The 21,056-nt window shown below is 69.4% G+C and overlaps 1 protein-coding gene across 1 annotated transcript; it reads right to left on the reverse strand.

Moving 5' to 3' along the window:
• Window positions 1-1,232: 1,232 nt before the first annotated feature.
• On the reverse strand, window positions 1,233-14,128 carry GPR132 (G protein-coupled receptor 132). The gene is made up of 2 exons (XM_045578871.1): window positions 13,927-14,128; window positions 1,233-2,624 (listed from the first exon to the last, which is right to left on the reverse strand). Exons 1-2 carry the CDS (start codon window positions 14,126-14,128, stop codon window positions 1,456-1,458), a joined length of 1,371 nt encoding a protein of 456 aa, XP_045434827.1. The 3' UTR covers window positions 1,233-1,455.
• Window positions 14,129-21,056: the final 6,928 nt, after the last annotated feature.

Raw genomic sequence — 21,056 nt, forward strand, 5'->3', positions numbered from 1 at the left:
AGGGACAGGGGCCAGGAGGGGGAGCAGAGCCGTGAGAAATGAGCCCAGGAGGACAGCAGCCCCAGAGCTGGGGGGATGTGGCCAGCCCCCCTGAACCTCCTCTGGCTTCCTGCCCGACTCAGGAGAACCAGCCGCCTTAGCCGCGGTCTGTGGTGCAGACTGAGCAGCCCCCGGAACCCACACACTCTGCCCCTTGGAGCGCCGTGTGCCGCGGCCCCCACCTGGACTCCCCCAGCCCACCCCTGAGAGGGGGGGGGCGCCCTCCTGGCCTGGCCTCCGGGGCGCCCCGGGGGGAAGTTTTACTCGAAAAGGGAAAAGGACGTTGTTTCATTCAAACGGGAAGTTGAGACGGACATGCAGGCATCCCGTTTTATTTCTAAATGTGCTTCTCAGTGCCTCTCCCCGTGCGGACAGACAGCCAGCCAGCGCTGCCTTCCACACACGGCCCGCATCCGCACGGCCTCCTGGGAAAGGACCCCCAAAACAGGGAGGAGCCTGGCCCGGCCGGCTGGGTGTCTGTCCTTGTGCTGCGAGCTGAGCCGAGGCGGAGGCCTAGTGAGGCAGGTGTGGCTGGCCCTGGGGCAGATGGGGAAACTGAGGCAGCCGTGGGTGTGGCTTGGCCCCGAGAGGCTTGTCGGGGGTCAGCCCGGGTCTGACCCCACCAGGTGGTTTCCGAGGAGCCCGCTTGCTCCGGCCCGAGCTTGGCCGACGCCTGTGAGGGGTGGATGCTCTGATCCAGCCGTCCTGGCCCCGCTGCTCCCCAGACAGCGGTGCGGGAACCCGGCGTGAAGGGAGTCCCACGGCCTCGGAGCCTCGGACCCGGTCACCGTCCCAGCCCTGCCGGGAGCCAGGAGCCCTGGGCTTCCTCCGGGGATTGGCGGCCTGCAGCGTCAGGCCTCGGCACACAGCCAGCACCCTGTGAGGGCCTCGGGGCTGGGTGCCCCACGGGGACCAGGCTCCGCCTAAGCCGGCTCCCGGTGCACGGCCGGCAGGAACTCTCGGTCGTCAGAGCCACACCCACCAGAAAGCCTAGAAATGAAGTCTTTGCCGGCCTGGCCTTGTGGCTCGGGGTTCGATTCCCGGTCAGGGCACAGGCCCGGGTGGCAGGCTTGGTCCCCAGTGCAGGGCGGGCAGGAGGCAGCGGGTCCATGATCCTCTCTCATCATGGATGTTCCTACCCCTCCCTCTCGCTTCCTCTCTGACATCAGAATATGAACACGTACATAGTGTTCTAAGTCTCCCCTGGATGCTGACTCGGCACCTCCACGGTGCCAGAACGTGCCAGCTAACCGCCAGGCGAGCTGTGGCTGCCGGGCTGCCTGGCTCCTGGGCCCCGAGGGGAAGAGGCGTGTGGAACATGTGGCTCCAGGAACAAGGAATCGGTGGCACGGCTTCCAGGTGTCACGGCAGCGCCACGGACACGGTGGGCGGGCTCTGGGGACGGGGCCCCCGGGCTCAGCAGGACTCCTCCCGCAGCCTCTGCAGGGCGCCCGGCCGTGTCCCCCGGGGCGGCGCGGGGCTGGGGAGCAGGCAGCTGCCCGCCAGCGACACGGGCGACGGCCTCGCCTCCGAGTCCTTCAGGCGCGTGAGCCTCGTGGCCTCCCTCCCCGCGGACCACGCCGTCCACTCCCTGCGGATCCAGGACAGTTGCTGCCGGGAGCGGGCCGTGGCCAGCATGTAGAGCACGGGGTCGGCCACGCTGCTCACCGTGGTGAGGCACAGGAAGGCCACGGAGGCGGTGCCCACGCGGGCCTCCAGGCGGCACAGGGCGCCCTCGTCGCCGCCGTAGTAGGAGAAGGCGGCGGCCCTGAGCAGCAGCACCAGGTGGTAGGGGGCGAAGCAGGCCAGGAAGATGGCCACCACCGCCAGCGCCGTGCGCCGCGCCCGCACCTTCCGGGCGGCGCTCAGGCCCGCGCTGCGCCCCACGGCCCGGGAGACGCGGTGGTTGGCGCCGGCGATGACGCCCAGCGGCAGGGCGAAGCCCAGGGCGAAGCGCGCGTAGTAGTAGCGGGCCGCCCGGGCGTCCACGGGCAGCGTCTCGAAGCAGGTGCCCCTCACGTCCGTCTCGAACACGGGGTAGTGGACCAGCCCCACCAGCAGGAAGGCGGCGGCCGTGAGCAGGCCGGCGGTGCGGCGACGGCGGCGGCCGCGGCTCTCCAGCGCGTAGGCCACGGCCACCCAGCGGTCGCAGGACACGGCGCAGAGCAGCAGGATGCTCAGGTACAGGTTGCAGAAGAAGACGAAGGCGGTGACCTGGCAGGCCCTGGGGCCCAGGACCCAGCAGTGGCCCTTGCTCACGTACAGCGCCCACAGCGGCAGGGTGGCCGCGTACAGCAGCTCGCAGAGCGCCAGGCCGCACAGGTACACGGCCAGCACGCTGCCCCGCCACGCCTCCCGCAGCGCCAGCCCGGCCGTCAGGCAGTTGGCGGGCAGCCCCAGCGCGCACACGGCGATGTACACGGCCACGGCGAGCACGCGGCTCTCCTCGAAGGACACGTGGCAGCGGTTAGGCTCACAGACTGTGAGGTTTCCTGCAGCCGTGAGGTTTCCTGCGGGCGGAGACGGCGGTGTGAGGGTGGTGGAGGGGCCCTTCCAGAGACACTCAGAAACGATAAGATCCCGCCCTGGTCAGTGGAGGGAGGGCCGGCCTTCCACGGAAGGGTCCTGGGTTCGATTCCAGGTTGGGGCACAGGCCCGGGCTACGGACTGGATCCCCGGTGGGGGGCGTGCAGGAGGCAGCCGGTCCATGATTCTCTCTCATCTTTGACGTTTCTCTCTCTCTCTTTCCCTTCTTATCTGAAATCAAAGCAGCCGGGCTGCAGGCTGCTTTTCATCCTTCGCTGAGAATAGGAGGAAGGGGGAGAGAGAGGCACATGGACGTGAGAGAGAAATGTGGACGGACTGCCTCCAGACGGGATGGGAATGGAACCTGCAAGCTCCTAGTGCACGGACGACGCTGCAACCACAGAGCCCCGCTCCTTTCCCGGCCGGAGTCCGCCGTCTGCGAGAAGTGCCCGCGGAGCCCTCCCGGGGCCCCTGCCACGGGTTCAAGGCAGAGGAGGCGTGGGGGCTCTCACCTGGCATGCTGGCCAGGTCCAGGGTCTGGGTGGCTCTTCAGCAGCACCCCAGGCACATCACATCCTGTGGGTCTTGCTCCGAAGCTCACTCAGGGTTCACCATGAGCTGGAGAACAAGCAGGTTGAAATCGCTTTAAGGAAATCGGGTTAAATCGCAAGCGAAGGCATGAGGCCTTGGTGAGTGAGCCGTTATGATGAGTCACGTCCTGCACTTATCCTGCGGACTCTACAGTGTGTCCTTCATATATAAAGAGCTCCTACAAATCAACAGCAAGTGTCAGAGCCAACGAGCAGGTAATTCCCAGGAGAAACAAGCGCAGCCCCACAAGTAAGATGATGAGAAGCTCCAGTGCAGTCCCTTCGCCTCCCGGCTCCGAGGGAGCGTGAGGAAGGCCCCCTTCCCCTGAGCCGATGGCACCGGAACCGCACAGTGTGGCCACCGTTTCCCAAGATGCACAGCACCTGTCGCCTGAAAGAACACCCCAGCATGCTCCTGAGAAAGGAACCCAGGCCCCGGAGCACCCAGCAGCCCTCCGACCTCCCTGGCTCCCGCCCGAAGCACAGGCGCCGAGAGGCTCCACCCTCAGAGGGTGTGGATGAGCCTGAGCCGGAGCTGCGTCCCACTCCGGGGGACGCTCTGCGGGGCGCTCTGCGGGGCCGGCCTCGGGTCACGGAGCCACGAGGCAGCCGGCAGGCTGAGCCCTGGCTCTGAGCCCGATGCCCTGCCCAGGGCAGCCCCGAGTGCTCCCACACGCCCGATGGGCCTCCAGGCCCCGCCCCCGAAGGCAGTTCCACTGCTGGAAACCACAGGAAGCCTGTGTTGACCTGAAACCAGACGCCCCCTCACCAGCATGCTGGGTCAGACCGAATGCACGCAAGGAGAGGGCCGAGGCAAAGAAATCCAGAAACCCCTTCGCCAAATGACTGACATCCCACAGGGGCCGGGAGGTCACAGGGTCAGGAGGTCACAGGGCCGGGAGGTCACAGGGCCGGGAGGTCACAGGGCCTGGAGGTCACAGGGCCTGGGGGTCACAGGGCCTGGAGGTCACAGGGCCTGGGGGTCACAGATCCTGGGGGTCACAGATCCTGGGGGTCACAGGGCCTGGGGGTCACAGATCCTGGGGGTCACAGGGCCTGGGGGTCACAGGGCCTGGGGGTCACAGGGCCTGGGGGTCACAGGGCCTGGGGGGTCACAGGGCCGGGAGGTCACAGGGTCTGGGGGTCACAGGGTCAGGAGGTCACAGGGCCTGGAGGACACAGGGCCTGGGGGTCACAGATCCTGGGGGTCACAGGGCCTGGGGGTCACAGGGCCTGGGGGGTCACAGGGCTGGGAGGTCACAGGGCCTGGGGGGTCACAGGGCGGGGAGGTCACAGGGTCTGGGGGTCACAGGGTCTGGGGGTCACAGGGTCTGGGGGTCACAGGGCCGGGGGGTCACAGGGCCGGGAGGTCACAGGGTCTGGGGGTCACAGGCTCTGGGGGTCACAGGCTCTGGGGGTCACAGGGCCTGGGGGTCACAGATCCTGGGGGTCACAGGGTCTGGAGGGCACAGGCCTCTCTCACCCTGCCCTCGCCCCCGGGTCTCAGGTCAGACGGCTGCAGGCCGGGGCCTGGGTCCCCTGGGCGCCTGGCGAGGCCCACCTGCCATGCTCGGCCCTCTGAGGAGGTGGGGGCCCTTCCCCAGCCCTCCCCTCCCTCTCTCCCAGCGCCGCCCTGAGGGCAGGCCGTGGCGGGCGGGTCCTGGGCAGAGCGGGCGCTGATGCCCAGACCGCGGCCACAGCCCTGCCCTCAGGCCTGACAGCCAGGCTGGACGCGTGGGGGGGCAGAAAGGAACCCCCGGGAGGAGCAGCCGGGCCGCGCAGCCTGAGAGGGGACCCAGGCCCCTGGACACCAGACGCAGGGCCCAGGCCCCGCCCCACCCTGGCCGCCCACTCCCTGGCGGACACCCACAGAGCTTGTCTCACGTGGGACACGTGGCCCCCTCCCAGGGCTTCCTGCCCCTGACCCCGTTCCACTGTCGCCCTCTGCTTCCTGCCCCCTCCAGTCCATGCCCCCAGGGGAGCAAGCCGGAGCCGGGCGGCCCAGCCCCAGTGGCCCCGGCTGCTCCTGCGCTGGCGGCCGGGAGCCCGCAGCAGCCAGGGGGCAGCCCGTGTCCTCCCGGCGTCCCCGCCCGGTGCCTGTGGCCGTCCGGCCAGTGGCCGGTGAGGAGCAGGCGGCCCACGGGCACAGCGCCCTCCCTGCCGGGCCTCCCCCTCCCTGCCGGGCCTCCCCCCCTCATTGCCGGCCTCCCCCATCCCTGCCGGCCTCCCCCTTCCCTGCAGGGCCTCCCCTCCCTGCCAGGCCTCCCCGCTCCCCGCCGGGCCGCCCCCGCCCCGCAGGGCCTCCCCCCCTCCCTGCCGGGCCTCCCCCTCCCTGCCGGGCCTCCCCCCTCCCTGCCCGGCCTCCCCCTCCCTGCCCGGCCTCCCCCTCCCTGCCTGGCCTCCCCCCTCCCCACAGGGCCTCCCCCCTCCCTGCCGGGCCTCCCCCCTCCCTGCCCTGCCTCCCCCCTCCCTGCCGGGCCTCCCCCCTCCCTGCCGGGCCTCCCCCCTCCCTGCCGGGCCTCCCCCCTCTCTGCCGGGCCTCCCCCTCCCTGCCGGGCCTCCCCCCTCCCTGCCCGGCCTCCCCCCTCCCTGCCGGGCCGCCCCCTCCCTGCCGGGCTGCCCTCTCCCCTGGACGCGATGTGGGGGACAGGCCAGCAGGCGGAGCCCGCGTCCCCCACGCCCACGGCGCTGCCCAGGGCCAGGCGCAGGCGCAGTCACACCAAACCCCCTTTCCCACGAGGTCCGTGAGGCCTCACCCGCCGCCACCGTGCCTGTGCCTCCAGCACGGCCCTGTCGGTCCACACACGTGCTTTTACCATGAACGTCTCACACAGACAAACACACCAACTGGGAGCCTCTGGCACAGCATGCTGTCCCCACCGTCCTCGTCCCCTCGTCCCCATGTTCCCCCGTCCCCCAGTCCCCCCATCCCAGCGTCCCCGGGTCCCCGAGTCCCCTCGTCCCCATGTCCCCTCATCTCCCCATCCCCCATCCCCCTTCCCCGCATCCCCTCCTCCCCATGTCCCCCCATCCCCCGTCCTCGCATCCCCTCGTCCCCATGTCCCCCTATCTCCCCATCCCCCCCGTCCCCCCATCCCCTGTCCCCTCGTCCCCCCGTCCCCCCATCCCCCGTCCCCGCATCCCTCATCCCCATGTCCCCCCATCCCCCGTCCCCTCGTCCCCCCGTTCCCCATCCCCCGTCCCCGCATCCCCTTGTCCCCATGTCCCCTCGTCCCCACGTCTCCCCGTCCCCCCATCCCCCGTCCCCGCGTCCCCCCGTCCCCTCGTCCCGACGCCTGGGTGGGCGGTCCGGCCTCTCCCCTCCACACGGCTCCCCAGTCCCAGCTCACCTCCCGGCCAGTGAGCGGACCCGCCTTGCCCCCCACCCCGTGGGGCTCACCTCCCGTCCCCGGTTTTCATCGGGTCTAACACACCCTTCAACACACGCTTGCATGTCCCTCAGCACCAGTGAGGCCGAGCCCCAGATCTGTGCTCGCACCCATCTCCCCCTTCCCGCCTCCAGCTCTGGGCCCGCAGCCCTGGACTCGGGAGCGGCTCTTCATTCCCGCCAGCCCCCCAGCCCACCCCACATGTCAGCGCCAGCTGGGCACCCCGGAAGCTCCTGAGCCTGGGAGGGACCAGCAGGAGACAGTCTGGGTGAGGTTCTGGCACCCCAAACCCTCTGCCCACATAACGGGGGGCGGGGGGCACTGACACCCGGGCTCCCTGGTGAGGCCTCAGGCTCTGACCCCCCAGCACCCCCTCGGCTGTCAGACGCCCCTGCCGCCCCTGCCGCCCCTCCCCGGTGCGGACTCACCGGCCCGGCTGGTTCGGGACCAGCCGCCGTCTGAAACTCCCGCTCAGACGCAGGGGCTGACCGAGGGGCGCGGGCTCTCTGGCGGGACCCGTGCCCGCCACTGTGCCCGCCACTGTCTGTCTCTGAGCCTGACACTGAGCCGGCAAGAACAGGAAGCGGCCCAGCCCACTTCCCCTCTGACAACACAGGGCGGGGGGCGGGAAGCACCTCCGAGTTCCCCAGACCAGCCCGCACGCAGGCCCCGACGACCAGGCCCCGACGACCAGGCCCGGTGACCGGACCCAGCGACCGGACCCGGCAACCGGGTCCCCCGGCGACCAGGCCCCGCGACCAGGCCCCCAATGACCAGGCCCCCAATGACCAGGCCCCCGACAACCAGGCCCCGGCCACCAGGCCCCCAACAACCAGGCCCCGACGACCAGGCCCCCGGCGACCGGACCCGGCAACCGGGTCCCCCGGCGACCAGGCCCCGGCGACCAGGCCCCGATGACCAGGCCCCGGTGACCAGACCTGGCGACCGGACCCGGCAACCGGGTCCCCGACAACCAGGTCCCCCGGCGACCAGGCCCCAGCGACCAGGCCCCGGCGACCAGACCCAGCGACCGGACCCGGCAACCGGGTCCCCGACAACCAGTCCCCAACCACCAGGCTCCCGGCAACCAGGTCCCGATGACCAGGCCCCGGCGACCAGACCCCGGCGACCAGACCCGGCGACTGGACCCGGCAACCGGGTCCCCGACAACCAGGTCCCCCAGCGACCAGGCCCCAGCGACCAGGCCCCCAATGACCAGGCCCCCGACAACCAGGCCCCGGCCACCAGGCCCCCAACAACCAGGCCCCGACGACCAGGCCCCTGACGACTAGGCTCCCAGCAACCAGGGCCACCTGTTTGTCCATCCGCCCTGGTGGGTTCTGGACTGCTGCCACCCGCTGGCGACAGTGGGTACTGCAGGGTGGCCTTGAGGTGCGGATCCCGCATTCTCACATCTTCACCGCGTGTCAGTCCACCACACACGTGACCGAGGGTCACCCTGTCCGACGTGAGACACGCTTTGCACCTCACCTCCTCAGAGGGCTGTGACATTGTGCGTGGTGCGAGCCTGCGTCCCTGTCAGTGTGTCCCTGTCAGTCCGTCCATGCCAGTCTGTCTGTGTCAGTGTGTCCCTGTCAGTGTGTCCGTGCCAGTCTGTCCCTGTCAGTCCGTCAGTGTCAGTCTGTCCGTGTCAGTCCGTCCGTGACAGTCTGTCCGTGCCAGTCTGTCCCTGTCAGTGTGTCCCTGTCAGTCTGTCCCTATCAGTCTGTCCGTGTCAGTCTGTCCCTGTCAGTCCATCCGTGTCAGTCTGTCCTGTAGGCCGAGCGGTCGGCCAGGGGCCATTGTCAGCTCTTCCAGTCCCGGCCTCGGTGATGCCCGGTCAGGGCCCGGGGGGTGGGGTAGGGGGCTCCCAGGGGTTTCCCGGGCCTGGCAGGCAGGGAAGGGGCTTTCTGATGAGACGGGGGAGCGGGGTGGGCAGGGGAGAGCCAGGGGGAGGGGGATGGGGGAGGAAAGGGCTTTGACAAGCGTCACTGAGAGCTGGTGGCTTACACCCTCCTGCGCCCGTCCCTCTGGGGGGAGCACCCCATCCCTCTGGGGGGAGCACCCCATCCCTCTGGGGGGAGCACACCATCCCTCTGGGGGAGCACCCTGTCCCTCTGGGGGGAGCACCCCATCCCTCTGGGGGAGCACCCCGTCCCTCTGGGGGAGCACCCCGTCCCTCTGGGGGAGCACCCCATCTCTCTGGGGGAGCACCCCGTCCCTCTGGGGGAGCACCCCATCTCTCTGGGGGGAGCACCCCGTCCCTCTGGGGGAGCACCCCGTCCCTCTGGGGGAGCACCCCGTCCCTCTGGGGGAGCATCCTGCCTGTGACCAGGCGTCGTGGTTTCACAAAGCGGTCGGTGTCCTAGTTCACCAGCTGGGCGGCCACACCCCAAGCCCCAGGTCACCTGGCTGAGCACACGGGCTCTGCCCCCTGCCCTGCCCCCCCCAGCCGGCCCGGCACTCCCGCCCGGGAAACAGGGCCCCTCGTGTCCACGGAGGCCCTGAGCTCCAGCCCTCACAGCGGCGTCCCAGGTCAGGAAGGAAGGACGTCGGGCGTGACCTCCCTGTCAGACGCCCCAGACCCTCCCGTCCTGGCCGCCCTCAGCAGACCGACCGCAGTTCTCACAGGTCAGAGGTCAGCAGATGGATGAATGCAGATTCTCCCCTAGATTCCTCTCCCCTCTGGAGGACCCCCTGCAGCCCCGCCCAGTGGTCCCCAACCAGGTGCTCCGTCCCCAGGGGGAGAGAGGGCCAGGTGCCTTTCTGGAGACCTTGGTGGGGAAAGTGCTAAACTTCCCATAATGCACAGGACAGCCCCGCCCCCACCGCGGAGACTTGTGGGCCCCGAAGGTCACCGTCCCCACGGCGCAGGGGGCCCCGGCCTTGTGGCAGGCCCCCTCTAGGAGCTGCTAGGGTCCTGTGGGAGGAGGGGGCCAGGGACACAGGTGCCCCTCCCGTCCCCCTGCCTGGGGAGCCCCACTCCCCCGCGGGCAGGCCCCTCCCCCGCGGCGGCTCCTTGGAAAGCAGAACCAGCAAGAAAGGGAACTGCCTGGTGGGGGACCCCCTCGGCCCCGTGACACCGTCCCCAAAGGGAGCCCCGAGGAGGCGTGGAAAACACCTCTAGCTGGCCGACCGCGCACACACACCTCACACCTCACACCGCACACCTCACACCTCACACCTCACACCTCACACCTCACACCTCACACCTCACACCTCACACTTCACACCTCACACCTCACACCTCACACCTCACACCTCACACCTCACACCTCACACCTCACACCTCACACCTCACAGTTCACACCTCTCGCCTCACACCTCATACACCTCACACCTCACACACCTCACACCTCACACCTCACACCTCACACCTCACTCTTCACACCTCACACCTCACACACCTCACACCTCACACCTCACACTTCACACCTCACACCTCACACACCTCACACCTCACACCTCACAGTTCACACCTCACACCTCACAGTTCACACCTCACACCTCACACCTCACACACCACACACCTCACACCTCACACCTCACACACCTCACACCTCACACACCTCACACCTCACACACCACACACCTCACACCTCACACTTCACACACCTCACTCTTCACACACCTCACACCTCACACCTCACACACCTCACACCTCACACCTCACACACCTCACACCTCACACCTCACACCTCACACACCTCACACCTCACACCTCACACCTCACACCTCACTCTTCACACCTCACACCTCACACACCTCACACCTCACACTTCACACCTCACACCTCACACCTCACACTTCACACACCTCACACCTCACATCTCACACACCTCACACCTCACACCTCACTCTTCACATCTCACACCTCACACTTCACACACCTCACACCTCACACACCTCACACCTCACACCTCAAGCCTCACACCTCACACACCTCACTCCTCACTCCTCACACCTCACACACCTCACACACCTCACACCTCACACCTCACACACCTCACACCTCACACCTCACACACCTCACACCTCACACCTCACACCTCACACACCTCACACCTCACACCTCACACACCTCACACCTCACACCTCACACCTCACACCTCACACACCTCACACCTCACACCTCAAGCCTCACACCTCACACACCTCACTCCTCACTCCTCACACCTCACACACCTCACACCTCACACCTCACACCTCACACACCTCACACCTCACAACTCCCCACACCTCACACCTCACACCCACACTCACACACCTCACACCTCCCACCTCCCACCTCACACACCTCACACCTCACACCTCACACCTCACACTTCACACCTCACACCTCACACCTCACACCTCACACACCTCACACCTCACACCTCACACCTCACACACCTCACACCTCACACCTCACACCTCACACTTCACACCTCACACCTCACACCTCACACCTCACACACCTCACACCTCTCACACCTCTCACACCTCACACCTCACACATCTCACACCTTACACCTCACACCTCACACACCTCACACCTCACACATCTCACACCTCACACCTCACACACCTCACACCTCACACCTCACACCTCACACACCTCACACCTCTCACACCTCACACCTCACACCTCACACACCTCACACATCTCACACCTCACACCTCACACACCTCACACCTCACACACCTCACACCTCACACACCTCACACCTCACACACCTCACACCTCACACACCTCACACCTCACACCTCACACCTCACACACCTCACACCTCACACCTCACACACCTCACACCTCACACCTCACACCTCACACCTCACACACCTTAAACCTCACACCTCACACACCTCACTCCTCAAACCTCACACCTCAACCTCACACACCTCACACACCTCACATCTCACACACCTCACACCTCACACCTCACACACCTCACACCTCACACACCTCACACCTCACACCTCACACACCTCACACCTCACACCTCACACCTCACACCTCACACACCTCACACACCTCACATCTCACACACCTCACACCTCACACCTCACACACCTCACACCTCACACACCTCACACCTCACACCTCACACACCTCACACACCTCACATCTCACACACCTCACACCTCACACCTCACACACCTCACACCTCACACACCTCACACCTCACACCTCACACACCTCACACCTCACACCTCACACCTCACACCTCACACACCTCACTCCTCAAACCTCACACCTCAACCTCACACCTCACACCTCACACCTCACTCTTCACACACCTCACACCTCACTCCTCACAGTTCACACCTCACACCTCACAGTTCACACCTCTCGCCTCACACCTCATACACCTCACACCTCACACACCTCAAACCTCACACCTCACACCTCACACACCTCACTCCTCACAGTTCACACCTCACACCTCACACCTCACACACCTCACACCTCACACCTCACACACCTCACACCTCACAGTTCACACCTCTCACCTCACACCTCACACACCTCACACACCTCACAGTTCACACCTCACACCTCACACCTCACACCTCACACACCTCACACCTCACACCTCACACATCTCACACCTCACTCCTCACAGTTCACACCTCACACCTCACACCTCACACACCTCACACCTCACTCCTCACAGTTCACACCTCACACCTCACACCTCACACACCTCACACCTCACTCCTCACAGCTCTCAGGAGGGGAGGGGCCAGGACTTCGCAGCTGTCTCCCGGGCTGGCAGGCCATCGGCTGTTCCACCAGGTGTGGGGGTGAGGTCAGAGCCGGAGGGGAGGCGGAGGCACAGCTTGGTGGGCTGCAGGTTGGTTGGGTTGGGGTCTCAGGGAACCCTCTCGGGCTGATAGAAACTCAGATATGGCTGCCGGCCAGCTCCGGGCGGACATGGGGCGGTCCCAGCACAGGAACAATGACCCCCGCCAGCACCTCCATCGGGGAAAGCCGCCCGAGTGCCCGCCCGATGCCAGATGATCCAGTTCCTCCCGTGGGTCCCTGGTTCCCCCACACTGGAGCTCAGAGGAAGTGGGGCTGTAAGCTTGTGCTGGCCCTTTAAGAGGAACTGCCTGGGTCCCCCGCAGCCTCCGGGCCACTCGGCCACTCTCCCTGCTGGTTTGGGGGGGCTCCCCTTCCCAGCTCCGCCACCCTGGGCCGGGGCTGGTGTGGGGCTGGGACCCCCGGCCTCTCACAGGAGCCTCCGCAGCCGAGACACCCCTCTGATTACAACGTGGTGCTAGGTCAGCCCGTCTCAGGGCTCTGCCCACCCCCCAGCCTCAGTGCTTTCTTCTTCCTCCCACAGGCAGGACCCATCCGGCCGGCTCCAGGCGGTTCTGGACGAGGTTGTCCGTATTTTGGTTGTAATTTCGATGTGGTTGTGGGAGACGCCGAGTGCTGACAGTCACCTACGCCGACATCTTGGGTCTCCCGGTGGTGGGGCTTTAAATATCGCTTCCGGCCCTCACCGGTGTGTCTCAGTGGGTAGAGCGTCGGCCTGCAGACTGAAGGGTCCCAGGTTCGATTCCGGTCAAGGGCATGCACCTCGGTTGCAGGCACATCCCCAGTAGGGGGTGTGCAGGAGGCAGCAGATCGGTGTCTCTCTCTCAGCGATGTTTCTAGCTCTCTCTCCCTCTCCCTTCCTCTCTGTAAAAAGTCAATAAGATATATTTTTTAAAAAGATAAATCAATATTGCTTCCGTTGACCTTCTAGTCACAGGACCAGCAGGTCAAGCGTCTCCTCTCTCCTGGAAGAGCCTGGTTCCTACATGGTCAGTGCCGTCCGTTTCCAGAAACACGACGTGGCTCTCGCTTCTTCCTGGGAGCCGGTTATTTTTGCGTTTCATGCACATGCAGCGAAAAGGGGTGTGCAGTGGCCGCCCTGCGCCGTGGCGAAGGCAGACTGCGGTGTGTGCAGCAGTGCAGCAGCACACGCGAACGCCCAGCCCCCTCTGCTGGCCTCGGCCTCCTCCACCCCACCCCAGCCGCTGGGCCCCGGGTCTGCGTCCGCTCCGGTGCTGCCTTCTCCAGAATGTCACAGGAACGGGTGACACAGCGGCGGCCTGTTCATGGTGAGGACGCCTCGAGAGCTCCCGGGACCACCAGGCGCCTCCTGGCTCCCGCGCGACATAAGGTGCCCGTTTTCCATTCTCTCTCTTTTATTAAAAATTTTTTAAAATATGTTTTATTGATTTTTCACAGAGAGGAAGGGAGAGGGATAGAGAGTCAGAAGCATTGATCAGCTGCCTCCTGAACACCCCTCACTGGGGATGTGCCGGCAATCAAGGTACACACTCTTGCCTGGAATGGAACCCAGGACCTTTCAGTCCGCAGGCCGACGATCTAGCCGCAGCCACACCGGCTCCGGCTTTCGGTTCTCCTGAGTGAAGGGCTGGGTCCCCGTGGTGGGTGGTGGAGGCCCCGTCCTGTCGGGGCTCCCCGGTGCCGTTGGCGGCGCCCGTCAGCCTCTCGGTGATGTAACGCTTCCCGCCGTCTGGGACGTGCAGGCGCCCTTGATGGTTGTGGTTTGGCTCAGCCGGGAAGCCCCCAGCTGTCCCCATCCACCCCCTCTGTGCGCTGTGACAGCTTGGAAGGTGATTTCCTTCTTCACAGCTGAGCTCCGAGTGCCCCTCACAGGTCCCGGCACAGCCCTCTCCGCAGGCCGGCCACCTCCTTCTCCCTCTCCCCTCTCCCCTCTCCCCTCTCCCTTCTCCCTTGTCCCCTCTCCCCTCTCTCCTGTCCCCTCTCCCCTGTCCCCTCTCCCCTCTCGCCTCTCCCCTCTCCCCTCTCCCCTCTCCCCTGTCCCCTGTCCCCTCTCCCCTGTCCCCTGTCCCCTGTCCCCTCTCCCTGTCCCCTCTCCCCTGTCCCCTCCCCCCTCCCCCCTGTCCCCTGTTCCCTCTCCCCTGTACCCTCTCCCCTGTCCCCTCCCCCCTCCCCCCGCCTCCCTCTCCCCTCTCCCCTCCCCCCCCCCCCCGCTTCCCTCTCCCCTCTCCCCTCCCCCCTCCCCCCTCTCCCCTCTCCCCTCTCCCCTGTCCCCTCCCCCCTCCCCCTCCCCCCTCCGCCCTCCCCCTTCCCCCCTCCCCCTCTCCCTCTCCCCTCCTCGGCGCCTCCTCTCTGGCTGAGCTGTCTCTCCTCACTGTGTGGTTTCGATGTCATTCCCAGAAGCGGGTCTGCTTCGTGGGGCGACCTTTTCCGAGAACAGACATCTGTCTTCGCCCCTGCCTCCCCACTCCCATCCCGTCCCCACCCACACCCCTCCATTACCCGCGGGGGCTCCTTTCGGGGTCAGGCAGCGGCTGGGAGAGGGGCCGGGACCCGCTCCTCCTTGGTGCCTGGGAGCGGTCCCCGGGCTGGAGCGGCCGTGCCCTGTGGGGGTGCCCTGCGGGGTGCCCTGCGGGGTGCCCTCCCCGGAGTGCCCTGTGGGGGTGCCCTGCGGGGTGCCCTCCCCGGAGTGCCCTGCGGAGTGCCCTGCGGGGGTGCCCTGCGGGGGTGCCCTCCCCGGAGTGCCCTCCCCGGGGTGCCCTGCGGGGTGCCCTGCGGGGTGCCCTCCCCGGGGTGCCCTGTGGGGGTGCCCTGTGGGGGTGCCCTGTGGGGGTGCCCTCCCCGGGGTGCCCTCCCCGGGGTGCCCTCCCCGGGGTGCCCTGTGGGGGTGCCCTCCCCGGGGTGCCCTGTGGGGGTGCCCTGCCGGGCAGAGTGCCCTCCCCGGGGTGCCCTCCCCGGGGTGCCCTGCGGGTGCCCTGCGGGTGCCCTGCCGGCGGAGTGAGCTCCGGGGCCCGGGCTGCCTCAGGTCCCGCCCCCCCGCAGACAGGGGTGACTCGGCCCCTGGAAACTCCGTGGTTCAGACCCTCCAGCCGCCCGCAGAGGAGTCTCTGGTCCCTCTGGGCAGAGACAGGTTCCCCCACCGCCCAGCCAGCAGGGAGGGCGTCAGCGCCCCCACTCGGTCCCCGGAGGGCAGGGGAGAGGGTGCAGGGGCAGAGACAGAGTGCAGGGGCAGAGACAGAGTGCAGGGGCAGGGGGCAGGGGCAGAGACAGAGGGCAGGGGCAGGGTGCAGGGTGCAGGGGCAGGGTGCAGGGGCAGAGACAGAGGGCAGGGGCAGGGGGCAGGGGCAGAGACAGAGGGCAGGGGCAGGGTGCAAGGTGCAGGGTCAGGGGGCAGGGGCAGCGGTCAGGGGCAGGGGGCAGGGGAAGGGGCAGGGGGCAGGGGCAGGGGCAGCGGGCAGGGGAAGGGGGCAGGGGCAGGGGCAGGGGCAGCGGGCAGGGGCAGGGGACAGGGGCAGGGGCAGCGGTCAGGGGCAGGGGGCAGGGGCAGGGGCAGGGGGCAGGGGCAGGGGGCAGGGGCAGGGGCAGGGGGCAGGGGCAGTGGGCAGTGGGCAGGGGGCAGGGGCAGGGGCAGGGGGCAGGGGCAGGGGGCAGGGGGCAGGGGCAGGGGCAGCGGGCAGGGGCAGGGGGGCAGGGGCAGGGGCAGGGGCAGCGGGCAGGGGCAGGGGACAGGGGCAGGGGCAGGGGCAGGGGGCAGGGGCAGGGGGCAGGGGCAGGGGGCAGGGGCAGGGGCAGGGGGCAGGGGCAGGGGCAGCGGGCAGGGGGCAGGGGCAGGGGCAGGGGGCAGGGGCAGGGGGCAGGGGGCAGGGGCAGCGGACAGGGGGCAGGGGCAGGGGGCACGGGCAGCGGGCAGGGGCAGGGGGGCAGGGGCAGGGGCATTCCCCACCAGCCAGGCCCTCCGGCTCCGCTCCTCCCCACAGCCGGGTTCCGGCGCCGCTCGCCCCCTGGCGGCCGCTCGGCGCACTGCACCGCCCGCCAGGCCTTGAGGCTGATGATGGACGTGGGTCTCCTCGCCTCGGACCAGGCACAGCTGCCAACACGGCGCCCACCGCTCGGGGCGAAGGGACTACGCTGGCTCCGGAGGCCGTTCCGCGGCTCAACAGACCAGCCAGTGCCCGCCCCGGCCTCGCTTCCCACGGACACCGACTGACCAGCCCCCCAGCCTCTCAGCCCCCCCAACCCCCCAGCCCTCATCCATCTAACCCCAGCCCCCAGCCCCCCAGCTCCCCCAGCTCCCCCAGCCCCCAGCCTCCCAGCCCCCAGTCCCCCAGCCCTCATCCATCTAACCCCAGCCCCCAGCCCCCCAGCCCCCCAGCTCCCCCAGCCCCCAGCCTCCCAGCCCCCAGCCCCCCAGCTCCCCCAGCCCCCAGCCTCCCAGCCCCCAGCCCCCCAGCTCCCCCAGCCCTCATCCATCCACCCCCAGCCCCCAGCTCCCCCAGCTCCCAGCCCCCCAGGTCCCAGCCCCCCAGCTCCCCCAGGCCCCAAACCCCGTGGGAGGGCTGTCAGCGGGGACTGAGTGTGTGTGACACCTGCTCCCCCCACTCCCCCCCACACACCACTGGGGAGGCGCTGCTGGGCCTGCAGAGGCCCCGAGCGGTGCTGGGGGGCAGCTGGGGGCGGTGGACTGGCTGCCCAGAGGGGGCTTCGGGGCCTTGCAGGCCCCCCCCCCCGGCCGCCCCCGTCTCCTCTCCCCCTGCCGGCTTGGGAGTCTCCCTCCCAACACCCTCCTCCTCCTCTCCCTCCTCCCTCTCCCCCTCCCTCTCTCCCCCAGGCCTGCCCCCTCCCCCAGGTCCCCTCCCTGCCCCAGGCCTGCCTCCTCCCCCAGGTCCCTCCCTCCCCTGGTGCCCCCCCCTCAAGTCCCCCAGGCCTGCCCCCTCCCTGCCCCTTCCCTCCCCCAGGCCTGCCCCTCCCTGCCCCAGGCCTGCCTCCTCCCCCAGGTCCCTCCATCCCCCTGGCGCCCCCCCCCAGTCCCCCAGGCCTGCCCCCTCCCTGCCCCTCCCTCCCCCAGGCCTGCCTCCTCCCCCAGGTCCCTCCCTCCCCTGACGCCCCCCCCTCACGTCCCCCAGGCCTGCCCCCTCCCTGCCCCTTCCCTCCCCCAGGCCTGCCCCTCCCTGCCCCAGGCCTGCCTCCTCCCCCAGGTCCCTCCCTCCCCCTGGCGCCCCCCCCCAGTCCCCCAGGCCTGCCCCCTCCCTGCCCCTCCCTCCCCCAGGCCTGCCCCTCCCTCCCCCAGGGCCTGCCCCCTCAGGACCGCTCACCACCCCTTGCAGCCCAGAGGCACAGGGGGCCTCGCACTGCAGGTGCCACCAGAGGGCGCTGTGCTCTGGTGCTGAGTTCGGAGCGTCCGCTGATGGGAAGACAGGACCGGCCTTTGGCTGGCACCCCTGGCCTCCAGGGAACCGCCACCCCCGGGTGAGGAGGCGGAGGCCGGGGAGGGGATGGCACCCGCCCGGCTCTCAGGGTTCACGGTCTGGCCACCCCGCTTTCCCCAGGTCCCCCGGACTCTGCCTCGCCTGCTGTGTGGCTTTTGGAATCGCCTGCCCTCTCTGGGCCGAGTCCCCACCTGTGAGGCGGGCTGGGCAGGCCCAGGCTGGACAGAGCGGTCCCAGCTCCAGAGTGGGGGGGGGGGGCTGTGGGGCTGCGCAGGAGGGACTTTGCTTCAGGCTTGGCCCCCCAGCACCCTCCAGCACCCCCCAGCACCCCCCAGCAGCCCCCAGCACCCCCCAGCAGCCAGCGGCCTTGTGTCTGGGGCCGGGGTCCGCCGGCGGGCGGCCGTGCCCGGGCCAGCAGGGGGCAGAGCCTCAGGGGAGCGTCCGGGGCTCTGCCAGCCCAGAGCCCACCGCCCTCCTGCCCAGGCTGCCCCCGGCCACCGGGTGTGTGTGTGTGTGTGTGTGTGTGTGTCTGTGTGTCTGGGTCCTGTGTGTCTGCGTGACCCCCCCCCAGGGCAGCCTGCCGTGCCCTCTCCCTCCGACCTCCCTGGGGCCAGGAGGTGGGGGCACACACACACACACACACACACACACACACGCGGGAAGAGGCGAGGGCCCCCCTCTCTCGGGCTCCGCCTCCTGGCAGCGGGGACCCCGCGGAGGGCGCGGGAGGCCAGGAGGGGGTGCGGTCCGGGTGCTGGCACCGGTGCGTTCCCACGCTCCGAGGCGCAGTCCTGGCACCGGAGCCCCGCCCCGCCCGCCCGCCCCGCCCCCGGGCCACAGATTCCTGTCTCCGTGGGCGAGGGCGAGGGCGAGGTGCTCCCGCCTTTGATCCTGCCAGCTCCCTGGAGGCCTCGCCAGCTGGGCCAAGGGCGGCTGGGGGAGCCCCTGAGGGGGACAGGGCCTGGCCCCGCACCCCACTCCCCTCCCCGAACCCCAGCTCCCGGGGCCTCCCTCTGCCGCCCCCCCCCCCCCCGCTTCCATCCCCGAACCCAGCTCCCGGGGCCTCCCTCTGCCCCCCCCCCCCCCGCTCCCATCCCCGAACCCCAGCTCCCGGGGCCTCCCTCTGCCCCCCGCTCCCCTCCCCGAACCCCAGCTCCCGGGGCCTCGCTCTGCCCCCCACTCCCATCCCCGAACCCCAGCTCCCGGGGCCTCCCTCTGCCCCCCGCTCCCCTCCCCGAACCCCAGTTCCCAGGGCCTCCCTCTGCCCCCTCCCCGAACCCCAGCTCCCGGGGCCTCCCTCTGCCTCTCACTCTCATCCCCGAACCCCAGCTCCCGGGGCCTCCTTCTTCTCCCCGCTCCCCTCCCGAACCCCAGCTCCCGGGGCCTCCCTCTTCTCCCCGCTCCCCTTCCTGAACCCCAGCTCCCGGGGCCTCCCTCTGCCCCCCACTCCCATCCCCGAACCCCAGCTCCCGGGGCCTGCTCACCTGGGGACCTAGACCTGCCCCCCTCACTCAGCCTGTGCCGGCAGCCCCAGTCCAGCCCCCCTGGGGTCCAGTCGCCCCTTCTCTCTGCCCAGGGCTGGACCACCTGGAACTGGGGGCCCGAGTGTCCTGGTCTCACCGTCTGCAGAGGCCCCCCACCGGCAGCCTGCACCCCCAAATGTGCTGCTTCCACCCCAGCGCCCAGCCAACGGGTCCCCACTCTGCAGGTGGGCCCCTGGCCGGTGCCAGCCCACTGAGCCGCCCGACCAGGACCGGCCGCTCCCAGCGGGTGCAGGGCCGCGTCTGAACCCCGGGCGGGTGGGTGGCCCGCTCTGCACCCCGCAGCCAAGGAGGGGCTCAGGGCCCCCTGTGAGGACCCCAACCTGGGAGGCTGGCTGTTCGGCCCTCCTGCCCGGTGACCAGAGGTCCCTCCCGGGCGCCTCGGCGTGTGGGGGGCAGGGAGAGGGCGGCCGGGCCTGGGGTCACACGGTGGGAGGAGAAGGCAGAGTCGGCCTGGGGTGCAGGGGGAGCCCCCCCCCCCCCCCCGCCCCGGACCTGCACCTTCCCTGGCCCCGCGGCCCGGCGGGCGGGGACGGCGGGTTCCTGAGCCCCGCGGGGCGCCCGGGCCTGCGCCGGCCCCGCACCCGGAGCGGGATGGGGTGGATGGGGCCCCGCAGCACCGGGATGGGATGGGGGGATGGGGGCCCGGCCGGAGCGCCCGCTCCCTCCGCCGACCGCACGGGGCCGGGCGGGGCGGGCGGACAGCGGAAGCGCCTGGTGCGGAGCCTCCCCCCGCCCTGTCCCACATTCCTGCGGGGACCCCCGCAATGTCCGGTCCTGATCCCCGGAGCCTCGCCCTCCAGCCCGCAGGCTGCACCCGCCGGCCCCGGGGGGCCTGGGCCTGGAGGGGGCGGAGCCGTGTGTCCACACTCCGTTCCTTCCCGCCCCCACCCCCATTCACTCCCGGGGCGGGGCCTCCGATGGGGCCGGGCCTGCTGGGGCCGCAGGTGGGCGGAGGGCGCTGGAATGGGGCCCAGGAGGGAAGGGCAGAGCCTCCCGCCCCCCGCAGCCCCCATCCCCCTCCTGGGCTGGAGGCTGCCTCCCCCGCAGGCCCCCTGCGCTCTGGGTCCCTCAGGGCAGCGGTCACTCACCGGCACCCACGGCCCCAGGTGCAGGGGCAGAGGGGAGCAGGCAGGCCCTAGGGGGCAGGGGTCTGAAAGAGGCAGGGGAGCCCCAGGAGCCGGGGCAGACCAGTGAGAAGCCTGGCCCCGAGCAGAGCAGAGGTGCGACTGTCACTGCGGAGCTCACCGTGGATGGCGGGCCGGGCGGGGCCAGAGGCAGCGGAGCCACGGAGGAGCGCCCGTCAGCCATCCCCGCTGACGGCCGGCATGATTCCTCCCCGGCTGCTCAGCTGACCCGGCGGGTCACCCCTCCCTCTCCCCCCATTGGCCCAACCCCCTACCCCAGCCCACCAAGTGTCCCCTCCTCACTGCCCCCTCCTCATCCCATTCCCATTCCCCACACCCCTCGTCCTGCTGCCAAGAGACATCTTGAGTCACACCTGACCGGCCCCCCTGCTCCCCCCCCAACCAGATCCAGCCAAGCTCTCCGGAGGGACTGCCCGCCCGTCCACCTGGCCCTGCACCGCTGTTCACAGACACCCCCATGGTGCCCACCCTTCCCTGGCATCAGGCACAGCCACCTCAGCATGCCCAGCCCTGGCTCCCCCGCTTGCCCTGGCCACGGCCCCGGCTGCTGGAATCCCTGAGAGGCCCTGCCCTCCGGCGCCCGGGCCACAGCCCCCACACCACCTCCCCCTG

This window comes from Pipistrellus kuhlii, unplaced genomic scaffold (assembly GCF_014108245.1).
Source record: "Pipistrellus kuhlii isolate mPipKuh1 unplaced genomic scaffold, mPipKuh1.p scaffold_m20_p_107, whole genome shotgun sequence".
Taxonomy (NCBI): Eukaryota; Metazoa; Chordata; class Mammalia; order Chiroptera; family Vespertilionidae; genus Pipistrellus; species Pipistrellus kuhlii.